The sequence below is a fragment of the Ctenopharyngodon idella genome, chromosome 15 (assembly GCF_019924925.1).
Source record: "Ctenopharyngodon idella isolate HZGC_01 chromosome 15, HZGC01, whole genome shotgun sequence".
Taxonomy (NCBI): domain Eukaryota; kingdom Metazoa; phylum Chordata; class Actinopteri; order Cypriniformes; family Xenocyprididae; genus Ctenopharyngodon; species Ctenopharyngodon idella.
In genome coordinates, this window is record NC_067234.1 from 27702542 (window position 1) to 27725382 (window position 22841).

At 38.4% G+C, this 22841-nt stretch overlaps 1 protein-coding gene and 1 long non-coding RNA gene across 20 annotated transcripts in view; one reads left to right on the forward strand and one right to left on the reverse strand.

The window, feature by feature from the left end:
* Positions 1–16145, forward strand: part of myo18ab (myosin XVIIIA b) — a 113256-nt gene extending 97111 nt beyond the window's left edge. For 14 of the 19 annotated variants that reach the window (XM_051861271.1, XM_051861272.1, XM_051861261.1 and 11 more), the window contains 9 exons: positions 42–158; positions 1269–1352; positions 2276–2413; positions 3368–3553; positions 4682–4821; positions 5467–5511; positions 10157–10279; positions 11068–12540; positions 14185–14332. In XM_051861271.1, the coding sequence (XP_051717231.1) occupies positions 42–158; positions 1269–1352; positions 2276–2413; positions 3368–3553; positions 4682–4821; positions 5467–5511; positions 10157–10279; positions 11068–12532 (2298 nt within the window). In that variant the 3' untranslated portion in view covers positions 12533–12540; positions 14185–14332. Of the gene's footprint in view, positions 1–41; positions 159–1268; positions 1353–2275; positions 2414–3367; positions 3554–4681; positions 4822–5466; positions 5512–10156; positions 10280–11067; positions 12545–14184 lie in introns of all 19 variants that reach the window. The other 5 variants (XM_051861278.1, XM_051861264.1, XM_051861260.1 and 2 more) reach the window with 4 other exon arrangements.
* On the reverse strand, positions 15331–20291 carry LOC127494980 (uncharacterized). Its single transcript, XR_007925024.1, has 2 exons — positions 17202–20291; positions 15331–16957 (listed from the first exon to the last, which is right to left on the reverse strand). It is a non-coding gene; the product is annotated as an uncharacterized LOC127494980 (long non-coding RNA).
* Positions 20292–22841: the final 2550 nt, after the last annotated feature.

Below are 22841 nucleotides of genomic sequence, written 5' to 3' on the forward strand. Positions count from 1 at the left end.
TAATTGTTTTTGTCTTATTCTTTTGTTTGATTCCCATGCAGCTTGAGGAACAGCTGAGTCGTTTGCAGAGGGAGAAGAATGACCTACAGTCTCGCATGGAGGAGGACCAGGAGGACATGAATGAACTCATGAAGAAACACAAAGCCGCCGTTGCCCAGGTAACTCTCTCCAGCACTCGTGCCTGCCTGAGAGATGTATAGAGCCTTTCTCTCATCATCATCACACACAGAACAGATGTGTCTGTACCTGTACATTTAAATATTTTTGTTATTTGTATCATGGCAGTTCAATATGAATGTTATTTAAAACACAAATATATATATATATATATTTAGGGATTATTTCACACTGCAAAATAACAGCAGTGCGTACTTTTGTTCACAGTTGTGTTGTCCATTTCAATGATTTATTTTGTGACACTGAGCGTATTGCATGCTACATCATTCCAACATATCTGACATTTTCTAGTATGATTCATTGCTGTTTCTCAGCAACATACTTCCATCATGCAAATCAAATCTACAGCGTCATTTAGTGTGTGCAGATGGACCACTTTGTATTTCTGCCTTTGATTGGTCGATCGTGCCAGTGGGAAAGTGTCACTGGAGCGATTGTCATTTATTTGAGTGTGTGGGTTGATTTGTCATTAAGAGAGTTTTAAACACAGCATGCTGCTATGGCAGCAATGTAGAGATGAGTGATGTGTTTCCACAGATTCTAAGTAAACAGATCCTCTCCAGTGGAACAGCCCTGTTCCCTTGGGTTTACTTCACCAGCTCTATGGTTCATTTATGGGTATATCAGGTTTTAAAATGCAGTCACATTCATACTTGAGGCATTCAGATTCCATTTGAGGCTCCATTTCACTTATGCTTCTGTTAACATGCCATTTATTGCTGACATTTTTTGTGAGATGTCATTAACAGACCATAAGATTGCTCGTCTGTCAGCAGCTAAATGGTTTGCAATGTGCTGTAAGATATATCACCAAAATAACATGCCATCATGCATATTTCCCACTTCCACTGTGCACTGCATTCTGGTTTTTTTTATAGGACAGTATGCGCCATTTAAATGAAGGATAATACACTATTTTGCAGATTTTTACCTTTGTTTTTGGTGAATTTTGCAGTATACAGTCATCTGATTATTTCATACATACAGAAAATTTAAATACTCAGATCATGTATATAGCATTACATGATGTTTTGTTCAGGTTCAGATGTGTGTGTAGAAGACTGACCCCTCTTTGGTGTGTTCTTGTACAGTCCTCACAGAACCTGGCCCAGATCAGTGACCTGCAAGCCCAGCTGGAGGAGGCCATGAAGGAGAAACAGGATGTCCAGGAGAAGGTGAATTCACTTTGGCATCCATACAGAAATGCATATTCACAAAGTTGCTTGCAAGTGGATTGAAGTAGAAATCAGCTCCTGATTTGTTTTATTTCTCCTCAAGATTAGCTAAGGTGCTTAAAGTCAAATTTTTTTGCACTGCAAAGTTACAATATGGAGATAATATTCAGACTCAGTTTATTCTTTCATGAGCTCAAGATCAGGCTCCACCCTCTCAACTGTTTACTCTTGTATGAGATCAAGGTCAGACTCCGCCCTCTCTGCTTTGGACTCTGTAATGAGATACCATCAAACCCCACCTCTCTCAGAATTTGACTCTTTAATAATAGGATCAGACTCTGTACCTGGTGATAGAAAGACTCCTCCCCTCTCAGCACTTGAGTCTTTAATGAAAGAATCAGACTCTGCACTCTCTACACACACTTTGCAAATTTCCCAAATTCCACACTGTAGGGAACAGTTGCTTTCCCCCTCACAAAATTCAAAGTTGAGTAATTTGCTCAAGAACTCCATCCGGCCACCTGTGTATTCAGAAAACACATTGTTATTCTTAGCACAGAATATTTTCACTCTTTGAAACGACTGTGGCTGTGTACAGAAATGGAAAAGAGAAATTCAAAGACATGGTGATGAGATTTAAATAATGTATTTAAGACCTGTGTAATTGAGTAAGTATCAGAACCTCTATACTGGTCTAAACTAAGTTTGACTTATCACTCAAAGTAAAGCGGCAGAGCTAGTGGAAAGGTTGATAAACCAGGCAGGCCTTGTTAAAGACACCCTGTGGTGGTGAGAGGCTTTTTCACAGCAGATAATTATAGTTCTATCCAACCGTTCTAGTTAGTATTTCAGTAAAATACAGATTGCTTTTGTTTTTCTCAGTGTATGTGTGTGAATTCTCATTCTGTATGTGTGTTTGGCAGCTCACGGCCCTGCAGAGTCAGCTAGAGTTCCAAGAGCAGTCCATGGTGGACAAGTCTCTGGTCAGCCGGCAGGAGGCCAAGATCCGTGAGCTGGAGACCAAGCTGGAGTTCGAGAAGACACAGGTCAAACGCTTGGAGGTGAGTTGGCAGGATGCATGTGCTTATGTGGGCTGAATAAGCTTGGTGCTGGAAGTGTCAAAAGGTCAGTGCGCAGGCATTGAAGTGTCAGATAAGGATGAAATTAATCTACACACCCACCAGGTCTTTCCTCATTGGCCCACCGCTTTATAGACCTTTAACCCTTGTACTGGATGTGTTTTACAATTCCCAACAACAACAAAAAAATTGAATGTGGATTATTTCTGTCCCCTCTCTGTGTTTTCGAATTGACAGTGTCAGTCCCCCTTTTAGAGTGGAAATCTACATTTCATTTCATGTCTGATATATTTTGTTGCTGGAGGCAGCAGGTCATCTGTTTTTGCATTGTACACAGTTAGTATAATTAAAATGTGTTTTCTCTAATGCACATTTTTGCAGTGTTTTGTTTTGTTTTGTTTGTTTTGATGGATTTTTTGCTCCTTAAGTGACATTTTCCAGCAGCCAGTCCTCTTCATCGTTCATCTCTGTTGGGTGCTCCTGCTCACCTGCAGAATTACAATTGGCACTCTGCACAAATTACAAACGTCTACTGCGCCCACAGCAAAATCTGTCAACAGAATAGCTTTGAAAAGCGCTATTATTACTGATTTGTTGGACGTATAACTCATTGCAGGCTTGGGCAGTGTTATCTCCAGGGGCAGCTTGTTTAAACCATGCCCATCCAAAACTGTAAAGAATCTCTGTTTTCCTAATATGTAGTTATTTCTGTGTTTCCATGCCAGTTTAGCCCACCTTCAGTGTGAAAATCACAGAAAAGTTGCTATGGAAGTTATTTGGAGTTTCACACCATATGCATAGCTTGACAATCTTGCATATTTCAGAGCTAGACTTGCTGGATGTGGTAAACAACCACAGTGGGTTCAGAAACATTTAAGCGATAGTGCATGTTATTGTTGCATATATGTGGTAAATAAATGATTGCATCTTCTTCAGAGTCTTGTAGCGAGGCTGAAAGAGAATCTTGAGAAGTTGACTGAGGAGCGAGACCAACGCAGTGCCAGCGAGAACCGGGAGAAAGAGCAGAACAAGCGTCTCCTCAGGCAGATTCGAGACACCAAGGAGGAGATGGCCGAGCTGGCCAAGAAGGAAGCGGAAGCCAGCCGCAAAAAACACGAGCTGGTGAGGGGCCTGATCTGCTGTTCGGCTTCACTGATGTTCTCATTCTCATGTGTCTTAAAGGGATAGTGCACCCAAAAATGAAAGTTATCATAGTTGTCATCATTGACTCACCCTCATGTCATTTAAAATGGGTTTGACTTTATTCTGCGGAACATAAAAGAATATATTTTGAAGAACGTTGGGAACAAAATATACTTATTTTCCATAGAAGAAAGAAAGTCGTACAGGTTTGGAACAACATGAGAGTGAGTAAATGATGACAGAATTTACATTTTTGGGTAAGCTATCCCTTTAAGCATATGATGAAAGCAGAAATGTTACTATATGTGGACACCCCCTTCTTATTAACTGGTTTGATTGATTAAACCTCTTAATATTACAGTAAACAATGGCATTATAAAAAATTGTGTGCAACATTTTGCCAGCAGTTTTAGGAGGGCTCTTTTTTTCTTCCAACATGACATGAGGTTCATAAGTCAGATGAGAAAGAAATTGATCGGCCTTCATAAAGCCCAGACCTAAACCCCATTGGGATGAATAGGACTACCGAGTTCGTTAGTTCCTGACCTCAAGGATCAGGGTCAAATGTGAACTTTTTTGCCCACAGCCACCATAGCTGGTGAATCCAGAATTTTATTTCATCAATTCAGTCATATAGAATAAGGGAAACCTATGCACAAAACATTATATTCTGATAAATTTGGTCTAGTTTTTCAGTTGGATCTTCTTTATTTTGTAATTGACTCTTCTTTAAATATAAATTTATAAATAACACATCACTATACACTAAGGATGCTGTAATATTGAAATTCTGGCTAATAGAGACTAATTTTGTCCCCAAAAACCAATGAATTGTCCATATTAAAATTATATACTGTTTTGTCTACAAAAAACAAGTGAATTTAGGCATTTCAACATTATAATGTACAGTATATTTTGAAAAAAAAAAAAGAGGGGAGATTTACTGAAGATTACATTTAAGAGTGTTATTAAATGAATGTTTTTAAATATTAACATTAAGTGAGCATTAGATGATGGAAGCTAAGGTAATCTAAATGCAACAAAAAAAAAAAAGAAAAAAAAGAGTACCTCCTTGGTTAGGCTGTAAATTTAACCCTCTCTCTTTAGGAAATGGATATTGAGAGTTTGGAAGCAGCCAACCAGAGTCTCCAGGCGGACCTCAAGCTGGCCTTCAAGAGGATCGGAGATCTCCAGGCTGCTATCGAGGATGAGATGGAGAGTGACGACAATGAGGATCTCATCAACAGGTAACACTTGCTGCTCGGAGCTTCTCCATGTGCATAAGTGGGTAAAAAAGAGATATAAAGAGAGAGAAGACACTATATGGATGAATGCGCTGTTCACTGAGCTTTTGGAGATGGCAATCAGTGAGCTAGTCTCAGTCTCAGTCATCTCTTATTCACACTCTCTTAAATATTTATGCCTTGAAAACTGCCGCACATAATTTGGAGCTCCTTTTTTATGTACTTGGTCTCATCTGTCAGAGGAAGTCATCTCCGTTCAGCCTCATTCTGGGTCGCTCTGCTTCTCTTAGTGACCCGTACCTCACTACACAGAGCTGAGTTTATTTGCTTGCTTATGTGCTTGGAAGAATTCCAGTCATTCTAATACCAGTAAATAGTGCTTCATAAGGTTTCGCAGAGCAGAAGTTAGAAAAAGGTCAGCATTCTGGGTAAACATCTTGGGGAATATGTAGCTCTAGAAACCTTTTACACTAGACATGATACATATTCAATATACAAGCTGTTTATATATACAAGCCATGACTTCTTGTTTTTATTTTTATTTTTTTTACAGCCATTGTTTTCATGTTTATTTAATTTCCATTTGAAACGCACTTATTTCTGCTTCTTGTTTTTTCTGTCTGTTTTTCATTCCCCTCCCACCTCCAGTTTACAAGACATGGTGACTAAGTATCAGAAACGAAAGAACAAGCTGTGAGGAGTTAAAGTTTGAACTCATTCTGATTCTCCTTTGCCCTCATAGGAAGATGATGCAGGATACATGCAGTCATTTTTGAGAAATGTAATACAGAATAGTTAATATTCTGTATTGTAAATCTCGATTTCAACTTTAGAAAAGACTGGAAGCATCATGTTGATACTGCATCACACTTCCGGGCATGACAACTAACATCACAGATTTGGTTTTCTCCTTTTTATGCACAACGTCTCATAATGTATGCATACTACAAACTGCATGCTTTTTCCAAGCCAAGCATGGTTCCCAATTATTTACCCTCCCCAGAGGCGATTTCCCCCACCCTGACCCCCTGCTTTATAACACTGAACCTTTGGATACTTCATGCTTCACCTGTGGGACTGCTGTCCAGTGACGGGTAAGAACCATTCTGAGTGCAGGTCAGGTGTAGTTACATGTCCGCAGGGTCCAGACCATGGGCAATCCCCTAGCTGTCTAACTCAAGAGCCAGAAGGTGCCACATGCAGACTTGTTGGCTGCTGCAGGGCCTTGTACAAACATCTGTGAGGGGGTTGCTCTGCCCTCCCCTCTGCTCAGCCTTTCTTTACCTCTCTTACTCTCTCTCACTCTTTTGAATAATTCACACTTCTGTTCTTGGGACTTAGCAGCCTCTTAAGGCAGGAAAGAAAGGCGTGTTCCTCATCAATCTTTCAACCATGAGGGCTAAATAATGAATAACCCTCAAATGTCCTACAAAAAGCCCCCCAACTCATCTGGCAACGGCCTACAACAAAGTACCAGCCCTTGGCGTTGAGCCATTTCATTCCCCTGTCAATAGTCCTTGGTCCTCACTGTACACCACTTAAAGCGTTTTCCAGTTTTAAAAACCCTTAAGCTCTAAGCACCACTTATTACATCATGTGAGAAAGTATTAAAAGCTAATGGACAGTCTGTGCATTACTTATCAGGTTTAGATGGACATGCCGTTCCAGAAATGTTTGTTTGGGTTCACGCAGGGATGTTGAACCTTCTGACCGGATCATTTTATTAGGGAGTTCATGTTGCATTATTGTAAATGAGACTGGCTGAAAGAGGATTGTTAGCTAAATACAAACCTTAGTGGAGAACCTATTATTCTGATTTTCCCAGAGCAAATGAGAGAACAGACAGGGCATAACGAATGACAAATGAGGAGAGCAGATATTTTGAAATGAGCTATAATTAGGAGAGTTGTTCCACATTCCCTATCATGAGCATTACTTGTATATTTTATTCAGTGACATCATTTTAAAACTTTGTTTACAATACATCATGAATGATTTGAAATATTTATGAAGATTTTCTGGTTAATCAGTGATAGGAAAGTTTTGTGTCTTAGTGACTAACTGTAAGTGTCATTAAACATAAACAGAGTATAAAACATTCAAAGTATAATGTGCAGAGTAGATTCCATTTGAACTAAATAAGAGCTTTTTGTGTGTCAGTGTTATTTTAGTATTATTTATATACTATTATAGTTTTATTAAATGTTTAGAATCAGCTTTATATTTTCAGTTTTTATTTTAATTTTATATTTTTAGATGTGCTTTTATCATTTTTATTAGTTTTATTATTGTAACATTCCACATTATCGTTTAGTTTGTTTTTCATCTAATATTTATATTTTATTTCAGCTATATTTCAATGAACAAAAAATGTTTTTAACAGTTTTAATAATAATAATAGAATTTTAATAATTAGTTTTAGATAACGATAATAACCCTGGTGTAGATAGAGGTCAGACTTGCGTGCAAAGGAGAATTTGGCATGAAGGGATTTTTTTTTTTTAATTTTTTTTTTTTTTTTATAAATTTGTTTAATTATGGAAGCCCGTTTCCGCCACTAAATAAAAAAATAAAAACAGTAATTGTGACTTTTTAATCTCAGAATTCTGACTTTTTTTCTCACAATTGCGAGTTATAGTCAGAGCTGTGAGATATAAACTCACAATTGCATGATAGTCACAATTTTGACTTTTTTCCTCGCAGTTCTGACTTTTTTATTGCAATTGCGAGTTTTTTTATCTCAGAATTGTGACTTTATATCTCGCAATTCTGACTTTATAACTCACAATTGTGAGAAAAAAGTCAGAATTGTGAAGGGAAAAAAAGTCAGAATTCTGAGACAAAAAGTCGGAATTACTGTTTGTTTTTTGTTTTTTTAAATTTAGTGGCAGAAACGGGCTTCCATAGTTAATATTTTCAAGTAGAGCTCTGTCGATTTTAAAAATTGTATCATTAAATGATTTAGTCACAAATATTTCAAGTATTGTTAATTCAATTTTTTTTCTTAGGTTTTTTTGTCATTTTGGAGCTTAACAAAATTTAACTTTGTTTTTCACAGAAGAAAGTCATGTGGGTTTGGAATGATATGAGGCTAAATAATTATAATTTTCATTTTTAACTATTCCTTTTTTTTTTTTTTTTTTTTTTCCTAAAGATTTTAAACGTGTCTAGAGTTTTTTTTATAATTTCTCTTAAATTAGTAAAGAAATAGTTAGAGACAAAGCCAAGAAACTGTTGCACTATATAAAAGTCCAAATTTGCCCATTTAAGGGTCAGGAAGAGCGAGTGAGAATAGAGAGAGAAAACAGAGTAGAGAGACAGAGACTAGGGTGGAAAATAGAGGGGTTGAGAGAGTTCTGTAGGTGCTAATGATAAATGTAATAGCCTGTAACAGAGATGTACAGCCAATGGAGGCATGTTGTCACAGACAATTAATGTCTCTCCTCTCTCACTGTGTTGTTTGTTTGTTCCCCTGGGCTTAGGTGCAGCTTAACTAATGGTATATGGTCAAGGACATAAATTGTGTGTGACATTTTGCATTAGCGCTTCATTACAAAGACCCTGCTGTCCCACTGTTTAGCGATGGGCCGGCTAGCAAAGCTCAAGGCTTATTCACACAACGTTCTCACCTCAGTTTACCTCCAGGGCACTGGGGCTTACACAAGAGCCAAAAGGGCTCTTAAAGAAATACACTCTCTGACACTCGTAAGTTGCCTACCCATATCGTCAGACAACAAATTCTTTTTTTCCTGAGTGTATTCACTTTAGTGTATCAGATCTTCTGCTTTAGACCCTCTCCAGCACCCTGACTGTGAGCGAACAGTTAGTGTTTAGTGACATCTGTGCTATCTCGTGGGTCCATGCATATATAATACTCTCATATGCATAATACCACAAACGGAGAGCTAAGCAGACCGGAACTCTAATGTCAGAGAAAAGCAGCTGCTGCTTCAGAGTTAACCTTCTCTCTATGCCTGGGATAATGAGCTACTGTATGTTGTATAATTTCATTGGGAGATATTTGACTCCTGCAGTGCTGGAGGACAATAACAATTATTATTAAAATTTAAATTGAAACAAAATTGTGAAAAAAGGCATAGTTCTTAATCTGCCATCACAAAATCTTCTCTAAAGGTCTTCTGTTTGTGCATATTCGGGGTGTTTTAGCTCTCTAGGTCCTTGAAGGGCAATTCATAGTTATTCATTGCGGTGTGCTATGCGATAAGTGAAGGATAAGACTAATCTAAAGAAGCAGGGAAGCATTGACTTGCAAATCCCGCCAAACATAAATTCAATGGTTTTATCTGGTCCAGAGAAATGAGCAAACAGGACTGGGATTCACAGCGCTGCTTTCTGTGTGAGGTGTTAATGCATCTGCACCCAGGGACGTTCGGCTTGTGTTTACTCTTTCTTATTGACAGTGCAACACTTCCCCACCCATTTGTATCCAGAGATGCATGGTATTGCTAGCATGGTGAGCCAAGTTAATTACAGTCCCAAAATGGCCCATTCCTTCATGAAGTCCTTTAACATGGTAGTCGAAGGCTAAATTAGCCTGAAGCATTTACTTTTGTTGAGGAAAGAAGCTTTGCACTACCTATAATTCCTAATTCCGTTTTTATTCAGCTATAAATCACAGTATTTCTATTATAGTTTATCTGTGGCATTGGCTACTTAGACAGCATTGTAACCATTGCACAATTTCATCAATTACTGATTTGGTGTGCATTACATTGGCAACTTTAACCAATATATTCATCTTGCGGTTGATTTTAATAGAATTTGGTCTTTGCCTGTTGCTAAGCTATCAGAGTGATAGCATAATTAGCATAAAAATACATAGCATAGGGTAAATAATGTTTAAAACAGTTACTTTTCAGCATTGATTGAAATCTATTTATGAGCTTTTCACAATGCATTCTGGGATTGCCTTCTGCGATACTTGTAAAGTTGTAAACGTGTCGATGATCCCTCAAAATGCTGCCTGCATAGGCAGCCACCTAGGTTTTTGGAACAGAGCTATTGTCTGCTTAGCTACAGTCTGAATGGTTTTCTCTTTTCAATGCTCTCCTTTCTTCTGGTTTGGCTTGGAGTTGTACTGACCTCACCCTTTTGGATGCCTTGCACATTCTACAGAGCCAGCTCGCTGCAGGTTATTGTTGTTGGACTATGAGTCTACCTTACTAACACAGAGCCCTTTTTCAGGTTACTAGAGATCGGGCGCATGCATCTGTACTGTTGTGTCTCCACTGTAAAACTCTGTGTTACTCTTACTAACACTATTTATGTACAGATTTGGCTTGTTCGTTTTGTTGATATCCCCTCTCTTTTTGCACAGCGAGGGTGCCTCCGATACCGATTCTGAGGTGGAGGACCGTGTTGATGGGGTGAAGTCATGGTTGTCCAAAAACAAGGGCTCTGCCAAAAACCTGTCAGATGATGGTAGTCTGAAGAGCTCAAGGTCAGTACTGCAATCCTTATTTCTCTCTGTTACCCCACAGAATGGTTTAACCCAAACCCAATGCAGCAAGCAAGAAAAAGGAAAAGCTAATTAGCTAGCGCTAAGGGAATTTTCTGTTGGTATTGTCTAGCTTTTTCTCCCCATTGTCAGCAGTTTGATAACAGAGGCTTCTTTGAAAGGGAACGGCTTCACAGGCAGATTAATGGATATACCCACTGGCCAATTGGCATGCCTGCCCCTGTGCCTTTCTGCTGAAGATGAATAGGTCTTCCCACCAGTGGACACTTTTTTTCCTGTTTATTCTTTTCACCAGAAGATTTAAGTTTGGTTCTTGTGCCTTTAAAACCTTAAAAACGTTTGAGTCATAATTTCAATCATTAGTCAGTATAAATCAGTATAAATCATCCTGCTAGGAAATTAAAGTCCATGTCAATACCAGTTTTTGTGCAATTACCTGAAATATTTTTGCCTAAAAGGATCTTCATGTCTAAATTTATATGTAGATACCTGAGTTTATGGATTAACTATTGATTTTTGAATCACAGAAGCTTTATAGTCTTTCTTAAGTGCCTTGTATTCCCTGCTGTCACATCAAACTTTCATCTATATTCTGCCCTGTCTGCTTGTATATACCTCTACTGTTATTTCTTTTTTTTGGGTGTCAGTCATCTTTTAAGTTTTTATTCACGTTTTTTTCTCATTCTCATTTTTCCATCTCTATCTTTTCCTCCCTCCATCTGTTTGTCTATCTATGCTGTGCACACCCCGTCTGCCCCTCCTTCATCTAGATATGCTGTAAATGTTGACGGAAAGGAGGGAAAAGAATGGGAAGAGGGTAAAGATTGGAAAGACAATGGCAAAGGTAAAGAATTAGAACCCAGCAGGCCTGTATCTGTTATGAGTTCCCTCAGCTACAGGAAACGCTCCAACATGAAGGACTCCATAGGAGGTAAGGGAGACGAGAGTTCACTCCTCAACACTCTCAAAGAACAATCCAGTTCCCAGGACCTCTCTTCCTTCCGCAAGAACAAAGCCAAGCAGGAAACTGAGGATGACTCCTACTCTGTCAGCTCCTGGAGGAAGGCAGGAGATGATCTTGATGATCGGGGTTCTGTCATCTCTCAGGCCTATTCGGAGGCGGCCAGTCGGGCAAGGAAGGGCATGGAGAGCCGCTGGTCTGAGTTTGATAAAGAGTCTGTTGTGTCCCCGAGCCGTGTTTCCACCTGTCGTACTGCGATGGACCTAGATGACGATGCTATTTCCAGCGTGAGTCGCATGAGTTCGGTAAGCCAGCGTCGGAGCATGCCTCGTCTCGATGATCGCCAGAGTGAATACGGTTCAGCCGTCAGCCCCAGCTTGAGCCGCCGCAGCCCAGGCAGCATAAGCCGTGCCGACTCCCGCATGTCACTGTCTCGTAGCTGTCGCCTCAGTGAATTTGACGTGGATGATGACGCCCGAAGCATAGCATTCAGCGAGGCTCGCTCCAGCGCTTACAGCCCTCACTCCACCTCTGGTCGAAGCTTCTCCATGCCTCCGCAAGCCCGGAATACTGACTCCAGCCCGCCTGACGTCTCAGACGTCAAACCAGTCAGTCACCGCAACTACCTGGACCCTGACCTGGAGGCTGCCATCAATGAAGTATTGAGCTTCAAACCCATTAAGTTCAAGCGCACCAGCTTGGAAGACTCTGAAGCGGAGAAAGATAAGCTGGGCGAGGTGGAGGATGACAAGAAGAGCGTCAACAGCTCTAGGACTGGCAGAGACAGTGGACGCTCCTCTAGCCTGCGCCGCTCGGCTTCAGCTGTGGACTTCATGCGTTCCAGCAGTAGCCTCAGCACACGCAGCAGCCACAGCAAGAAGGGCAAGAGCAAGAAGAAGAAGAAGAAAAGCCACAGCTCTGAATCAGACAGCTCCGACAGCTCTGACGACAACCGCAAGAAGAAGAGCTCCAAGAAGAAGGGCAAGAAATCCAAGAAGAAGTCCAGGAAAGAGTCTTCGTCTTCGTCCTCATCCTCAGAGTCTGAGTCTAGCACAGAGTCGGACTCCAGTTCAGGAGCGTCCACTATTTCTTACAGAAGCTCCAGCAGTATCAAGAAAGCCCCTGGCAGGCAGGCCTCAGGCTCTGAGGGCGAACTAGAGCCTGAAGGCCCCTCTGAAGGAGCTCCACCACGGTCTAAGAAAGAAGAGAAGAAGAGGAAGAAGAAAGTAGACAATCTTATGATGAAGTACCTGTACAGGCCTGACAGTGACTAAAGATGGCAGTAGGTGATACTTGGTGTGGGGTGAAGGAATGCTACAAGCATGGTGTTAAACTAATCCTCAAATACTCAAGTACCTCAGTACCATCCGATATCTTTCATTGCATTTTAACATTACTTTCAGTTTTTCTTTATACTCTGTTCTTTCACTTTGTTACTCACACACATTTTTCAGTAATTTTTGTAGCTATAACAGTGGTTCTCAACCTTTTTGCCCCCTTGGTCTGAGACGATTCTAGAAGGCCCTCCTATCTTGCTGGTATGTACCTCTGGTACTTTGTACTCTGGTATCTTTATTTTTAACCATTTTCATAAAGAATAAGTTCAAATAACTAAATTTAAATAATTTTAAGACTTTTTGGCACCCCCCTAGAAGTTTGCTGTGACCCCCTAGTGGGCCTCGGCCCCCTGGTTGAGAACCACCGTTCTATATCATTCACTGAAATGTTTTTGTGATTTCGTAACTCAGTATAACAATGGTACAGCTAAAGTCAGTTTAAAATTCTTTCTCTGGTCTTAGACATAATTAAACAGAAAATCGATTAGGACTGCTTGCCAGCAATTAACCTGAAGTTTGTATTATTTTGACAAAGGGAAGATAAGACTCAGTGACACAAAAAGTTGTCGTTGACTTTTTGAAGAGGGTGAGATATTCATGCTTCCTCTACATCTCTCTACTTGCTCTTGTATAATTAGAGGACACAGTTCATTTATATGTTAATTCACTGATAAGATTATGAGTAGACATCAAGAATATTACAGGTTGTTTTAAAATTAACCATAGATTTTTTTATTATTATTTTTTTTTATAGAAGTAGATTTTTAATAGAAAGTTGGATGCTTTTATCTGTATTTGGCTCTGTACTGACTTGATTGTGCAAACACTTCTGTACCCATCCACCTTTGTCAGTACTAGGGTTTATAATATTGGTACTATATTGGTTATCATCCAGTTTAAATTATCATTATGATTTTGCTTTGGATATTTAATTGTTCATACTCATTTCCCCCATTTTTACTTTTAGATTACATTTGATGTCATCTAAAGCTCACTTAAAGTTAATTAATCAGTTAATTTAACACTGTTAAATGTATTCTTTAGCAATCTCAAATTGAATATCCATTTTTCATATTGTACATTATAATGCTGTGATGCACAAATTCACTTGTAGCATTTATAAGGATTGATTTTAGTTGAGTGTTTTTCATTTTTAAATTATTTAGACAATATATTATCGAATTTTAACATCAACTATGTATCCGGTATCGGCCATTTTTCCATTGATGCATCCAACCATAAATTACCATTACCATCATAATCATTTCTTAGTATTATTTTTTTCTTTACTATTGATCTAATGATAATTTAGTAACCTAATGAAACTGTTGTTTGCTTGTACAACTTCACTAACAATTATCCAATAAGGTGATGTTTCATGGCACTACATGGTGTGATTTGGATGTGATTTGTGCTGTATTGCACCACTAACGCATCACCAAAGACTATACTGAATTATAGGCCCTGTTAAACATTGTTACCCCACATTCTGAAGTTTGATAACCCAACATGCCTTCAGAGATTATCCTCTTTGGTTGTTCTTTCCACATGCTGATCCTAATCAAAGCTTCTCTATCTCCCCCCTCCAGCCCACCCTCCAGCCGCAGACGCTTCTGCCTTGACAGATCTGACGAGGAAGAGGAAGAAGAAAAAGAGGAAGGGAGCGCGGGCCGAAGCACCTACCGTTCCCGCTACAAACGCAGCAGCTACCTGAATGACAGCGATGGCGAGACCACCGCGTAGCCGCCCCCACGCACACACATTCACATGCACTCACGTTCACAGAAAGGAAGACTTTTGAGTTCAAATCAGTGTCTTCCAAGAACTTGGATCCAGATGAGAGGATTTCAGCGAGGAGGAGCATGATGGGACGCACTCTGGCAAAGATATACCCCTCATTTCTTTTGACTTGTTATTAGTATTATTATTTTACATGTGCTTCGTGTTTAGAGAGCTTTAAAGGGTTTGTACAGCATCATGAATCACAGCACTGTTGACTCTTTCCTGTTTGTGTGCTTTTACTTCTGATGTTCTTCCTCTTCCTTTCTAAATAAGCAAACGCTGTGCTTGCATTCTTACTCCGGTCAGGATTCAGTAATGGATATTGCTTGAGGCAAAGTGCTACAGCCTCTTGCATGGTCAGGGCTGAGCCAAAGATACATGGCATTATGTAAACAACAAATGTCGGGTTTTTACTGTTGTGTTAGATTTAAAAGAAAACCAAGAGAAAAAAGGCAAAGAAAATATTGTATTACCAAAAAAAAAAAAAAAAAAAAAAAAAAAAAAAGCTTTGTTTTGGGTACGTGAGCAAATTAGGTTTTCGTTCTTGACTTTAAGTCAGAGGAGAGGAGGGAGTTGAGGTGGGACTGATTCAAAACCACTTCCTTTCCATCTTCCCAACTGTACACGCACGTTTTTTTCTTTTTCACAAACTTGCTTGTATCTTTCTTCGCTTTCATACGGTGAAGGATTGGTGTTTTTTGCTCGAATAAATGAGAGGAAGCCATGCCTCCCGATGAAAATAGAGCCCATTTCTCCTCCCGGTCCTCACTTTTTTGATCTTTTATATGTAGAGGAAAAAAGGTCAATGAAGTGAGCAGCGGTTTGGGGTGCTCGGGTTTGGACTCTCAATATGCCTTGTTTATTCTGTTCTGACTGTATTGACTAAGTGCTTGCTCACAGTAGGTGTTATATGGCTCAGCGTTTTTTTTTTTTTTTTTTTTTTTTTTTTTCCCCCCACACTTTCTTGTTGTGGTTGTCGTTGTTCTCAGGCTTTTTTGTTTTGGTTACCGTAGATGTCTGGCTTTCCCAAGGGAATGCTTATATTCTTGGGTATATGGGGCATTGTGGTAATTTCTCATCCAACTCCACTGATACTGGATAAACAAACAGCTTCAAAGTTGCTTTTCATGCTGATGTGATGCAACCAGAAGCACAAGATGGAGACAGAACCGATACTGTGAAATCCCAGCTTCCCTACAGCATGTCGTCACATTGGATTCATCAGTATTTTTGGCCTTACCTAATGGCTTTGAGACTCACTTGAACCCGTACGGACACGCACCCCTCCAATTTCCGTCGTTGCCTTCTGTTGTTTTGTTGTACTGCTTTCATTGTAGTATTTATGATCTAGCATTGATGGATTGAGCGAAGCTGGCAAAATATAAAGCAACAGCATAATAGCAGTGAAAGGATCTCATTGCTTCTCTTTGATTTTTAAAGGGAGACACCGTGTGTATTTTACATGTGTATTAGTTTTATAGACCCTCTGCAAAGGTCAACCACTTTATCCTCTTTTCTATGCAGTCAGTATTGATTTTAATATGAAAAAATGATGTCTCTGGCGAATTAAAACACGTGGCTTCAAGATACATAACATTTGCTGGCTGTACACATTAATATGAAAATATATAAATATCTGTATGATTTCATTTTAGCTTTCAAAATGGCTAATGTTTATTTTCTTTATTGAATAAATGACCACTTGATATAAGTAATAATTTTGCATTACAGTTTAATATATTGTAAATAAATGATGGTGATTGTTTTAGACCTGTTTCAATATGCTTATTTCATAATTCATCTTTTTTTCTTTTCTTTTTTTTATAGTAGGCACAGAATTTTGGCATTTGGCATGTTCATCACACCATTTTCTTAAATTTTAAAGCTGCAGTTTATAATTTCTGCACCATTAGTGGTGCTAAATGGAATTCCAAAAATATTGTTTCAATAACAAAATGTTTCATCTCAAGGGATTTATCCTAAAAAATACATTTATTGCAATACATAATAGCATTTTTCACATAGGTTTCCTAAAACCTTCTATTGTTTGAACCATCATTGCTGTGTCACTAATCAAACAATGTTGAAAGCAAAAAGCAGACAAATTTCTCTGCTCAACCCCATTTTAATGCCGTTTTAGTGCAAAGAAATTACACACTGCAGCTTTACATTTTTTTTCTTTATCCAGAGCTTTTATATTTTAATATATCATGTTAGTAGAAAGATAAAACCTGCAATATTCATCATCTCTATAAGAGCACCAGATTCTGAGTGTCGTCTTTTATATTTCTGAAAGATCAGAAGAAATATCTGAATGAAGCCTTAAATTTCAGTATTTAAATACAAAATACGCAGCCAAATTACACGGAGTAGAAAAAAACCCTGTCTATGGTTCACATTCAACAAGCTTTTCTTTTCCATTGGCTGTTTGCTCCATTGCACAATAGGAAGGCTTGCAGTAATCTCTATGAGTTAACAATAGGAAAGGCAGCTTACTGGACGCAGCGCAGCTTGAGCTTTCCATTGGCTCCAGTCAAAGCAGAGAAGTAGGTGAGATGAGCACAAGCCAGCAGCAGATCTCTACAAAATAAACCATTATTTTATCTTAAAAATACATTTAAATACATTTCAACCAAAAGCCACAATTCTCTTACCTAAAACCTAGGCTTATAACAATTGTTGCATATTTCAACTACACCTTGAGGAGAAGCACTTACAAGCATAGACATCATGCTGAGACCTTTATAGTCATTTATGAATGCAGAATGTAAGCTTGAATTTTTTATAATGGACTTATGACGACAGCAGTATAAATCAATATTACCTTGCATAACATTTAGAGCTCTTTTAAAACACTGTGACAGTCTGAATTTAGAGATGCTGCGGCCTTCTCACAGGAGTGTCCTTGCATTCTGTTACACAAACACCCGCTGTGCAGATAAATTGAATTTATAGGTGAGATGGCACTCGCTTCACATCAAAACAGTGTCTGTAAATATATTTACTGTACCATTCAAAAGTTTGGGGTCAGTAAGATTTTTGTTTTTGAAAAAAGTATCTTTTGCTCACCTAGGCTGCATTTATTTGACCAAAAATACACTAAAATCAGCGATATTGTGAAATATCTGTTTAAAATTTAAAATATATTATAATAGGAATTTACTCCTGTGATGGCAATGCTGAACTTTCAGCATCATTACTCTAGTCTTGAGTCACATGATCCTTCTGAAATCCTTCTAATATGCTGATTTTATGTTCAAGAAAAAAAAAACAGTTGAAAACAGTTGAAAACATTTTTGCTGCTTTATATTTTTATGGAAACTGTGATATGTTTTTTTAAACAGGATTCTTTTATGGTAACATTATAAATGTCTTTACTGTCACTTTTGATTGGTTTAAGGCTGCCTTGCTGAATAAAAAGTAATTTCTTTAAAAACATAAAAAATCTTACTGACCCCAAAATTATTATTATAATTGATTGATGATGATAATGATTTTTATCCTTTATACCACGGGGCTGTTGAATGCTCGAATCTGATTGGTTGACCAACGTTCAAAGGTGTGCAATTATTTTCAGGGAAGACGGAGCCGTTAGGAAACGCACGGCTAAAGTAGTTCTAGCAGGTCTTGACCGCATTACAGTTCCATATCACTTCGCCAAATGATTTCAGTTATTTAGGTCCTTACAGCCTACAACCGCAAAAGAAACAAAACCCACAACGACACCGACAAAGCAAATAAATATAGTAAACAATGAAAACGACAAATTATTGTCATTGTTTTTGCCACAAAATACGTTTTATTGTGTACTGAACTCTCTTCCGCTCTCTCTCTCTCTTTCAAACGTACACGTCACGTAATGTAGTATGGACACACACACTCGCACAGAAACGTTTGGTCTGTGCTGCTCCGACGAAATAATCAGTAAAATAGTTTAGCAACTTAAAAGATACATAACTCACCGGCGAGGTAATAACTGTGCGGTTCTTGAGATAAACTTATAGTTTCGCTATTACTAGAGACACTGCTGCCGTCAGAGACTCAGATCAGGTAGCCTAACTCACAAGCTTATTCTCTCTCTCTCTTTCTCTCTCTCTCTCTCTCTCTCTCTCTCTCTCTCTCTCAATTGCGTTAATAACTGTATCAACGGTATTATGATTTTGCTATCAAGGCTCAAGCCTCCGTTACTAGTTCAGAAATGAGTTTTGGAATTAGCAACGGAGGCTTGGGATGAGATGCGTAAGAAATTAGTCCCACACACAAGAGTGTTTTAAGGACAAAAACCTGACAAATGTCTTGAAATACAACATCGGAACAGTGTTTTTGTTTGTTTGTTTGTTTTTATACATCGGAAGAGTGTCTTGAGGTGTGTTAACTCGCTTTGCGTCGTGGCCGCATTACCACCTCAGGTGTGCATTATTTTCTAAGAATTCAACTGCCCGTCGTCAATTATTTTTATTTTTGGAAGCCTAAGTGACTAGCTAACACAGTTTCTGTATAAGCTGAATCCTCCATAGGGCTGCATTTTTATTCAAGGACTTTTTTTGTTGTTGTTGTTTAGTTTGTTTTTGTTTGTTTGTTTTTTGTTATATTGGACAAAAAAAATGAGAATCTATTAATTAATCTATTAATTTCAAGGGCTGACATACAAATGTAAATCTGAGTTGGCAATCGTTTTTTTTTTTTTTTTAAACAAATCTTTATCCACTAATTAAAAACAAACAAAAGTCATGTCTTGGTCAAAAGCTGTGGGAACTATGTAATTAACAACTTAAACATTTTTCAAATTGTTTTTTCTACAGTATGGAGCAAGTTTAAACATGGTTGTGGTGGCAACACTAGCTACACCCCAGGTTTTTTTTTTTTTTTTTGTCCTTTGTAGCTGTGTAACAAACAGCAGCTGTCAGTCTCTTCCCACTCATAACCCACGGGCGTCATGAACGTGAACACTAACTCAAAGAGCTACACACCCTCCAGCAGTCCTGGGGCACAGCTTTATGTGTGCGTTCCAATTATGGCATGCAAGCACGTCTCTGTGACTGGAGCTGAGGATGTAATTCACCATGTGTATGGATGTGTGTGTGTGTAATGGCGTGAGGGATGATGTAGGAAGTGTGATTCACATTTTCTGTTTCTAGGTCAAATTTTGCCTCTTTTAAGACCATAACATTTGAGAATACCTTTTTACCGTCATCATCAAACTTTTGGAGGTGTGAAACATGTTCAACTGGATGCAGTGTTTGCCATCGAGTGCATTATTTATGGTCATGAAATCTGTTTGAGGTCTTCTTTACAATGTCCTGCTCATTATTCTTTCCATGTGTACAGAAACAAAAGTCTCCAGTAAAATTAGCCACAAGAGGATGTTTTTTCCTCAGGCAATGTCTTTAAGGAACAGAGTGAAAGTGAGTATTTTCTTTTATGATAAGGCAGCACTGATTACTTTACCAATCGGCGATTGGCTCTTATTTAGAAGACGGGGCTTATTCCGCCATATTGCGCGCTGCATTTTCTCCCATTCAAAACAATACGAGTGATGCGTCTTGTGTTATTCTATAGTCTTTGCTTATAATAGTGATACAATAAGGTACAGAGAGCGGATAGTGATTTTTTAATTTATTTTGCTTCTCCAAATATTTAAATATTAATTAATTAAATATTAATGAATATTATATATTATTAATTGTTATTAATTAATCAATTGATTGTTACTGTGTAGTTTCATTTCTTTAAAGAGAGAGAGAGAATATTGTACTGAAAATCATGCTGTGAAAATCTCCAGTTCATTCCTATGAGATGACATAAAGCTTGTTAACAACAATGACCAAAGGGGGTGGAGCTCATTGTATATAAATAAAGTATATATACGACAAAACTGTGTTAATGACTAATGTTCCAAATGACAATTATTTTTGAGCCCTACACTTTTCAGCACTCTAAAACACTAACAGTGGATGGTAAAGACCAGTGTTGGGGAAAGTTACTCTTAAAAGTAATGCATTACAATATTGCGTTACTCCCTAAAAAAGTAACTAATCGCGTTAGTTACTTTTTATGAAAAGTAATGTGTTACATTACTTTTGTGTTACTTTTTCTCACCTGGGCTGGGCTTGCTTGTTTGTTTGTTTTAATAACAACAAAAAAAGTTATATTTTTTGCAAATGTTAAAGCCCTTTCACACACCAAAAGTGAAATGAATAAGCCTCAGGCTGAAGGAAATGCATATTTACGGCTGTACAGTAGAGGGCGCAGCTCAAACAAACCTTTCAGCTGTGCTGCCATTCTGGATTAAAGAAGAATAGGATACATGAGGAGGAAGATCAACACTATTATTTCTAAATCTAATCTAAAGTAATTTTTGCTTATTGGTATGGTTGAATTAGGTCAACAGCAAAGACATTGGTTAATAAAGTGAGATTAAATACATAAAGTATATTTGTGTAATTTAATATAATTAATTATTACAGGTTTGCATAAAATTATGAGAATGTATTTCACTGTTTTTATTAATTTTGAGGAATACTGAATGTTTTTCAAGTAAGATGAGTAAATGCATGTTCACATTGAGTCTAGAACTACAGTAACCATCATGTTCACACAGCGCACCCAACACCTCTGCACTTTATTTCTCTCAACATGCGGGCAGGAGAGCTGTCAGTCAATAAATGTGAAAAAGTAACTTGCGTTACTCATTTGAAAAAGTAACTTTTGTTGTAAATTGAAAAAGTAATGCTTTACTTTACAGTAATTGGATTACGTAACTCAAGTTACTTGTAATGCGTTACCCCCAACACTGGTAGAGACCAAAATGATATGGAACGCATTCCTCACTTTCTCAGAAACTGTGTTATGTCATGGAATGTCCTTAAACACTAATCAAAAAAGTATCATAACTTCTCTTGTTCTCTTCTTGGCTATTTTAAACATTCTGTTTGGCCACAAACAGTTCTGATTGGCCAATCACAGTAATTTACAACACTAATAGGATGGATGGTAATGGGAGGATGGTGTTTTTATAGAGGGGATGCTTTTTGTCATTTTTTTTCAACAAAGAGGATGCCATCTCTCCATCACCCCTCTCCCCTCCCACCCCCAAATTGAGCCCTGCTTATAGGTATGTGTTTGCTTCCTCAGAGGCCACTTCCACTCTGCAGGATACAATTGTCTGACACTATATCTGGATTGTAATATCCTCTGATGAAAAGGAGTGATGTAATATTCATGGGTAGCCATTATTACCCTGCTGGGCTGCAGTGTGTCATGAGAGAGGTGGAGGTACAGACACAGGGTGGGCAAAGATGCAAGTGTTGCGTCTCCCCAGCGTACATGTGACAAGGAGAGGCTGTAACGACATGTGATGCCCTCTGTGTTTCCTCCTAGCAGCACTGGCACCAGGCTCATTACACTACCAAATGCAGCTGACACATCCTGTAACCTCTCTCCCAGATCCCTGAGGACAGCGTCCCCAAGACTGACACACGCTTGCGACTGTCGGGATCAGAAAGCAGCAGGTAGTTCACATGGTGATAGACATAAATGGACATCAGAATGTGGGGTGTTAACAGGCTCTTGGGGGCCTAGTGTTTAAAGGCACCATGTAATCAAAATTGGCAATTTATGTAATTTTGCAGTGTTTATTATAAACGATTTATCTGCACATATTTTTTTTAAGTTTATGCGCCCTCTTTTTTTTTCGTTTAAAAACGTGAGATGCAGAGTGCTGTGTCATGAGCAAATGCAATGGTCAAACTAGACCTTCTAGCGCCAGTTTATAGAAAAACAATGGAAAAGCAGTGGAGTGGACTGCAAAAACTCATTCTGTGTGAACAGACCAACGGCAATGGTCTACTTTTGATACGCCACTGAAAATAGTTCAAATAGTCCAAACGAAGACAATAAACTGCTGCTGTATCTGAGAGCAATTCACAAATGAATCCGTGTTTTGAACAAATCGGTTGAGTAAATGATTCACTCGCATTGTTGCGTTACTGAATGAATCAGTGTTTTGAATGGATCAGTTGAGTAAATGATTCAATGACTTACTCAAAAAGTCACTTTTTCACTACCAAGCTGTCTGTCTTGTCTGGAGTGGACAAGCAGTGCTGTGTCATGAGCAAATTCAATGGTCAAACTAGACCTTCTAGCGCAAGTTATAGAAAAACAATGGAAAAGCAATGGAGTAGACTGCAAAAACTCATTCTGTGTGAATAGACCAATGGCAATGGTCTACTTTTAATCCGCCACTGAAAAAAGTTCAGATAGTCCAAACGAAGACAGTAAACTGCAGCTGTATCTGAGAGCAGTTCATGAATGAATCAGTGTTTTGAGCAAATCAGTTGAGTAAATGATTCACTCACATTGTTGCGTTACTGAATGAATCAGTGTTTTGAACAAATCAGTTGAGTAAATGATTCACTCACATTGTTGCATTACTGAATGAATCAGTGTTTTGAACAAATCAGTT